The sequence below is a fragment of the Linepithema humile genome, chromosome 7 (assembly GCF_040581485.1).
Source record: "Linepithema humile isolate Giens D197 chromosome 7, Lhum_UNIL_v1.0, whole genome shotgun sequence".
In the NCBI taxonomy this organism is placed as follows: domain Eukaryota; kingdom Metazoa; phylum Arthropoda; class Insecta; order Hymenoptera; family Formicidae; genus Linepithema; species Linepithema humile.
Window position 1 is genome coordinate 5,201 of NC_090134.1, and position 7,850 is coordinate 13,050.

Sequence of the window (7,850 nt, forward strand, 5' to 3'; positions counted from 1 at the left end):
GTTGCGCATTTATTACCAATGACAGAACATAAGTTTGTAACGGGCCACTCCTTTCGCTCGCAAATTTCCAAACGATGCGCGTACTTAATGTGTTTGACGGATTTTTTTAACTTTCTAATAAGTATATGATCGCGGTAATGCTCGTTGCATTCAGCACTCATTAATTCATAGATTCGAAGTTGGAAAGTCGCAATTTTAAGGTAAGCATCGATGACGCGATTCAAGGAATGTATGTTTGGGCGTTGACCGTTTGCACTTCTAACCCCGCGACAATTATTTCGCTTTCGGTACATCTTATTACATTATTATTAATGAGTTGAATGTACAATGACTAAAACTGTAATTTATTGATTTCTACGTAAAACTAATTAACAAATTACATATATTACTAATAGTGTCGATTGATACAGTGACAAATATATATCAAATTAAATCTAATTATGATATAGATATACAATTTTTAAAAGGACTATGAAACACAATTGATCGAAATCAAATAACGTCTTAATTGTTGCTATTGTATTGTAATACCTATATTGATTTTTATGCATATATTTGTGTTCTAATGTTTTACAATACATTTAAGATAGTGAAAAACATATTTTGAGTGTTTCTTGTGAAAAATAAATGAATGATAAATTATATTTCAGATAAAATGTTGATCTGGGTTTTTTTATTATTTCTGGTCTGTGGAGATGGCCAGTTTACTTCAGAAATAACGGAGTCGACTCCTAGACTTCCATGGAATCGTTACGATGATCAGGATCAGAATATAGGAGGTTTTGGATTTCGAAATCCAGGACAAAATGATAATGTTATAATTAAGGAATCGTTAGTATTAGTATTTTGAGAGCTTAATCAGAAAATTATAATTTCCCGATAAAACCATTGAAATGTTTGATGTAAAATACATTCTAATTTTGATAACATTTTTTATTTATTTGCAGCACGTACTTTATAGTTGCATCTCGCATGGTTCGACCAGGTCAGGTGTATCGAGTTGCTGTGAACATTCTACAGAGTTTGTTACCTATGACAGTGCGTACATCTATTCAACGCAATGGTGTGGAAATTGCAGCAGATTTTCAAGAAGTAAAAGAAGGCATACCGGAAACTTTAATGATGCGCATGCCATCGACTTCTGTGGGTGGTCACTATAAACTACGAATAGAGGGATTGTATAACAATCTTGAGGGTGGCCAAGCGTTCTTGAATGAGACTAATTTGATATTCTCGCAACGTTCCATGACTATTTTTATACAATTAGACAAACCTGTGTATATGCAGGGTGATACAGTGCGATTTAGAACGATCCCGATAGACACAGAATTGAAGGCTTACAACAACCCTGTGGATATATACATGTTGGATCCGAACAGAAGAATTATGAGAAGATGGCTCAGCAGACAAAGTAATCTAGGCACAGTATCGCTGTCGTATCAACTGTCCAACCAACCGCTTTTTGGAGAATGGATCGTGCAAGTAATAGCGCAGAATCAAGTGGAGGAGAAGAAATTCCTGGTGGAAGAGTATTATCAAACACGTTTTGAGGTTAATGTCACAATGCCAGCGTTTTTCTTTAACAACGATCCTTATATTTATGGCATCGTCCAGGCGAATTACACCTCGGGTGCACCGGTGAAGGGTAATCTGACTCTGAAAGCCATCTTCAAGCCGCTGGAAAGAGGATATAATCCTAACGTGGCGATCGAGCCGATAGAAAGATTTTTCGATTTCAACGAAATTTATCCATCGTGGTTTAAACCTCTCAACTGGTTCAGCAGAGAGCCGGTGCTGAGGTTCTTCAACGGAACTTATCACTTCCAATACTCTATGCACGAATTATTCAACTTTGCTCCGTCCATGGAGGCGATGGAGGTCACCGTGGTCGCAACGGTAGGTGAGAGATTTCTGGACGAAGTGGTCGTCGGCTATTCCACAGCGAGAATTTTCAACTCCACTACGAAGATTCGTTTCCTCGGTGGCAGTCCGCAGGTATTCAAGCCAGGAATGCCATTCACGCTAAATTTGGTCGCATCCTTCCACGACAACTCGCCGCTGCGACCCAGGCAGCTCCGAGACGCACTCCTGGAGATTCACGCGGAGGTTGATATGCGAGCTGGCGGACGTCGTAACATCGATATTCAGCGTCCGTTGCACTCACCGGAGCGCAAAGACGTGTGGACCGTAAAGATGGATCTCAGAAAACAGTTCAAATTGGAGAATAACGATATCGCAAATCAGGTGTTGAACGACGTCGCTTCTATGAAGCTCACCGCTTATTTTATCGATGGCGAGGGTCACAGGACGCAGACCGAACTGCTGTTGCTTGCTCACGAGTCTCCGAATATGAAACACATTAAGGTATCAACGTCCACGGAGAAGGCCAAGGTTGGCGAATACATGGTATTCCATGTGCAAACCAATTTCTATATTGAAACCTTTAACTACATTATCATGGCCAAGGGTATAATACTCCTGGCTGGAGAGGAACACATGCAGAACAGCATAAGAACCTTCGCGATACCTCTGAGTCCCGAGATGGCTCCAGTTGCAACGGCAGTAGTGTACTACGTTGGTCGTTACGGCGACGTCGTGGCGGACTCGCTGACGTTCCCGGTGAACGGCATCTCGCGTAACAATTTCACCGTGTTCATCAACAACATGAAGTCGAGAACGAACAAGCGCGTCGAGGTGGCCATTTATGGCGAGCCCGGTGCTTACGTCGCTCTGTCGGGCATCGATCGATCGTTCTACACAATGCAGGCGGGTAACGAGTTATCGTACGCAAACGTGATTACGAAGATGGCGCATTTCGATGAGGAGACCAACGGCACGCACTCGCACACTTGGCAGTATCACAACGGCGATCCGGATGAGATTGTGTACTTCCCGTCGTCGACCTTCGGCATCGACGTCAATCGCACGTTCGATTACATCGGCCTAGTCGTCTTCACAGACGCCGTGATACATCGACGGTCCGAACTCTGCAATCGCACACAGGGATACGGCGAGTGTCTAACCGGTCGGTGCTACCGGATGGAGAAAAGATGCGACGGTGTGTTCGACTGCGAGGACGGGACGGACGAGACGCGATGCACTGAACGAAATGCGACCGACATCGCGCAATTCCGCAAGTGGCGTTTCAACCGGATCCAGCGGCACTACGAGAACGTCTGGCTGTGGAAGGACATCAATATCGGCCCGCACGGTCGGCAGATCTTCAACATAGACGTGCCGCGAAGACCGGTCCACTGGATGGTCACTGCGTTCAGTGTGTCGCCCAGCATCGGCTTCGGCATGTTGCCGAGGGCGCTCGATTATACTGCGATTCTACCATTCTATATCAACGTGGAGATGCCGACTCACAGCAAGCAAGGCGAACAGATCGGCATTCGCGTGTCTGTCTTCAACTATATGCGCTACGACATTGAGGCAACAGTGGTGCTGACTGACTCCAAAGACTACAAATTCGTCCACGTCGAGGATAACGGCATCGTGCAATCGTATTCGCCGCGCACCTCCTTCGGCGAACACCAGTTCTTTATTTGGATCCGTTCCCAGGACGTTAGCATCGTTTATTTGCCTATTGTGCCAGTGAAACTCGGCGACATCAAGATCCACATCTACGCGAACACTCTCATCGGCAAAGACTCCGTGACGCGCATTCTGCACGTCGAGTCTGACGGGTTGCCGCAGCACCGGCACGAATCGCTCCTACTGGATCTCAGCACGCGTTCCTACGTGGTCCGGTACTTGCATGTAAACATCACTGAGACGCCGATCATACCGTACGACGAGAATCGTTACTACGTATTCGGATCCAACAAGGCAACTCTCAGCTTAGTTGGCGATGTGGTGGGACCGAACTTCCCGACGATGCCGGTGAACGCGACAAGTCTTATAAACCTGCCGATGGACTGCGCCGAGCAAAACATGTTCAGCTTTGCCGCGAACATGTACAACACTCTGTTTATGCGTCAGATCAATCAGCGTAATCGCACGCAAGAGAGGGAGAGTTTCTACTATATGAACATCGGCTATCAGCGGCAGTTGTCGTTCATGAACCCAGACGGATCCTTCAGCTTCTTCCGTACCGATTGGAACCAGTCGTCGCCGAGCGTTTGGTTGACGGCATTCTGCGCGCGAATTTTCCAAGAAGCCAGCTTCTACGAATGGGAAAACTATCTATACATCGATCCTGAGGTTATCGCACAGGCAGTTTCCTGGATATTGAAACATCAGACGCCGGAAGGCTCATTCTACGAGGTGACCTGGCTGCCGAATCGAAAGATGAACAGCTCGTTGAACTACGAATATGACACGGTCGCCAATCGAAACATTAGTCTCACCGCTCACGTACTCATCACGTTGGCGAGCGTTAAAGATCTCACCGGCGGCCTGGGTTCTGAGGTAGCTCTGAGCGCGGCCAGCGCTATCAAATGGCTGGAAAGAAACATGAGACTACTGGAGGAGCGCGGCAAGCCCTACGAAGTAGCGATAGTGGCGTATGCGCTCTTAGTAGCGAAAGCCTCAACTGCCGAGCAAGCCTTTAGCATTCTGCAGAAACACTTGCAGAAAGAGGGTGAATATTTATACTGGGGTAGAGAAAAGGTGGGGCTACCCCCGGAGAAAATCGAGAATCAGAAGCCTTTCCGGTTACCGCGTTTACCCTACAAGTACGACTCGGAAAACATAGAGGCAACCGCATATGGACTGCTCGTGTACGTCGCCCGGCAGGAAGTTGATACAGTGCCGATAGTGAAGTGGCTAAACGCGCAGAGATTAACGCATGGCGGATGGGCGACCACTCAGGATACCGTTTGGGCGATGACAGCGCTGATGGACCACACCGTGAAAACGAGGATCAGAGACGTCAGTGAGCTCGAAGTCACGATAGAAGCTACCTCTTTGCCGGAACAGAGAAAGAGACTGTTTGTAAACAACAAGAATCTAGCGAAGCTTCAAACTATTGAGGTACGTAATATATAATTTGATATATTCTTAGTGTTTTGATTGGATTGGATTTCACGATATGCTGCATATACATAATCCTTTAATTTAATTGTATGATTATCTTTTTAGATACCAGAAGCATGGGGAACAGTGAAAGTTCAGGCAAAAGGCGCGGGCTACGCCATTCTGCAGATGCATGTGCAGTATAATGTGGACGTAAAGAAATTCCAAACGCAGCCACCTGTACAAGCTTTCGATCTGTACACCAGAGCGAATTTCCACGGCAGAAATCAGTCTCATATCTCGTATCTTAGTTGTCAAAGGTGAGATCATTACAATTATTTCACTATTATCTTCACACCTGTGGAAATAAATGTTTTTTTTTTCCTCTCTCCCATAGATGGACGAATATCGAAGAATCTTCGCGTTCCGGTATGGCTGTGTTGGATGTAGCCATACCGACCGGCTACATAATTCAGCAGCAAAATCTGGATAAGTACATCTTGTCGAAACAAGTAAGGAATCTCCAGAGAGCGCGTTTCTTGGAGAGAAAAGTGCTCTTCTACTTCGATTATCTCGATAGCGAAGAGACGTGCGTAAACTTCACCGTGGAACGTTGGTATCCAGTCGCGAATATGTCGCGATATCTCCCCATTCGCGTTTACGATTACTATGCGCCAGGTACTTTAATTATATTAATTTTTACTATAAATACTATTATATTTAACATTGCTTATTTTCATTAATTCATATTATTCGATGCTTTCATTGCAGAACGATTCAACGAATCTATATTTGACGCACTGCCTACGTACACCTTAAATATATGCGAGGTTTGCGGTAGCTCGCAATGTCCCTACTGCCCAATTTACAATGCCGCCACGCTTTTAGCCACGCCGGCAGGTTTCCTGCTTATCGCGTCGCTTGTCGTCACGATAACAAGGTATTTCCGAACGCAACAATTCAACGACGGCTAACAGTAATATGCAAAGGTGAAAGTATTCGAACTTTTTCATTTTCATTGCCATTTTGCCTCTGCCAATGTAGCCCAAACATATGGAACGCTACGATGATCAAAACACAGTATATACATGTACATGTCCACGAGAATCTCATTTCTAAATATCTAAAGAATCTTTTTTTTATATAATCTTCCAAAAATGATATATATGTGTGGTTAGAAAACAATAACGTCGTAAAAACAAATTAAACTACACAAAATGATCATCATTACGAAATAATTATGACTATAAATTTATTTTTTTCATGAAAAATATTTTTAACTATTTTGATTATTTTTGTGCAATATTCGTGCTGATAATTTTTTCTTTTACTATACAATATATATTTCACACAATTAGAATCTCGCGTTACTTTTATTTATATAATTCGTTTTTACGAACTTTCATTTTACGTTAGTTAGACAATACTGTAAAAGATCATACCGTCAACAGTGAAGTAAGAACAATTAATGTTTTATTATCTGCCTGGAAAGGCTTGTATAATAGTGATAAAAGGTATAGTATATTTACTTCTGAATATAAAGCGCACAAAACTCATCACGTCATAATAAGACTGCGCGATCGAAAGTAATTGGTTTTGAGAGTATTAGCGTAATTTTGGACGTTTTACAACGTCCATGATTTGATTAGATTAATGATTATTAATTTTTATAAATGTATCATCCGTCCTGTTTTTTTATTCTTAGAATGCATGAAATTGTTTTTCTTTCTTTTACATAATTAGGGCATTGTACTCTTGGAGGCAAAGCATCTCAAGTACAAATCAGGTGTAATAGTCATAGCCAGCGATTTTCGTCAGCTATGCTATTAATTATTATTACCAAAATAATTACGGCAAAAGTGTTCGTAGCGATTAAAAGATCATACAGCAAGAAAGAGCATATAGTTTTTACATATTAGTTTTGAATTTTTAATCATTTAGCAATCGTAAATCGCTTCCTTTCGAAGCTGTTTAATAATTTTTAAAGGTAATTTTTTAAAAATATTTTTTATTATATTCGTGAATTTATTTTTTACATTTTTGTGCCTTCGTAGTGTTTAACATTCGTTATTTTGGAGCTAACTCCTGTTTTATATATTACTTTGAGCCTTGAATATGAAAAGCAATGAAACATACAAGACAAACAAGATGTTTTGCGAAACGTTAATGTGATCGGTAAAAATGTAAATATTAGAATAGGAGAATGCATAATTGTATTCCAGCTCGATTCAAAATCGAGCAAGTGACATTGATACCGTCCTGTTTATACATACTTGCGTGGATTTTATGCCGTCCCAATAATTAGTGCCTCAAGAGATATACGTTCACGTGTATAAATATGTATTTGTTTTAAACGAACATCAAAGATCTATTTTAATAACATATAGCACATAATAAATATGTATATGGCTTATCTTAAGCTATAACTAATATAAGCATAAGTTAATATAATCAGTCATGCGCCACTGGTGCTTTAAGGGTCTGTTTTTGGACTTGAAATTATAAAAATTTATACGGCAACTTTTCACATATCTTCTAAAATGATATTTATTACACATAATACAGATTCTACTAATAATGGACCCTTAAAATGCATTCGTGTGTTCAAATAGTATCGAAATACCGTCCACGAAGAAGTCTGCTTCACAATACGAATAATAAAGTACTTTAGCAACGAATCGTCGAAATCTTCGAGGTGATTCCATTCGAAGATTGTGCGATCTATCGCGCGATAAGCCTTCTTTTTAAATATTAACGAAATCAACATTTAACACACGTTGGATATATATTTTTAAGTTTTGTAATCTTTATACAAATAAATAAACGATACAAATGTATTATTTCAGATGTAACTTAACATGCTTTTCCTTTTCCAATTTCCAACTCGGAAT

At 41.5% G+C, this 7,850-nt stretch overlaps 1 protein-coding gene across 1 annotated transcript; it reads left to right on the forward strand.

Annotated features, from left to right (window-relative positions):
• Mcr (macroglobulin complement-related) lies at positions 1-7,796 on the forward strand. Its single transcript, XM_012378012.2, has 6 exons — positions 1-200; positions 651-831; positions 948-4,977; positions 5,086-5,279; positions 5,357-5,637; positions 5,731-7,796. The coding sequence occupies exons 2-6, from the start codon at positions 656-658 to the stop codon at positions 5,931-5,933; spliced, it is 4,884 nt and encodes a 1,627-aa protein (XP_012233435.2). The 5' UTR covers positions 1-200; positions 651-655; the 3' UTR covers positions 5,934-7,796.
• The last annotated feature ends 54 nt before the right edge of the window (positions 7,797-7,850 follow it).

What these genes read in the sequence shown, in the direction of transcription:
- Mcr (XM_012378012.2), top strand. Translation starts at nt 656, where the DNA reads ATGTTGATCTGGGTTTTTTTATTATTTCTGGTCTGTGGAGATGGCCAG. An exon ending in AATGTTATAATTAAGGAATC is followed by an intron (nt 832 to 947) that starts GTTAGTATTAGT and finishes ATTTATTTGCAG; the next exon opens with CACGTACTTTATAGTTGCAT. An exon ending in TCGTATCTTAGTTGTCAAAG is followed by an intron (nt 5,280 to 5,356) that starts GTGAGATCATTA and finishes TCTCTCCCATAG; the next exon opens with ATGGACGAATATCGAAGAAT.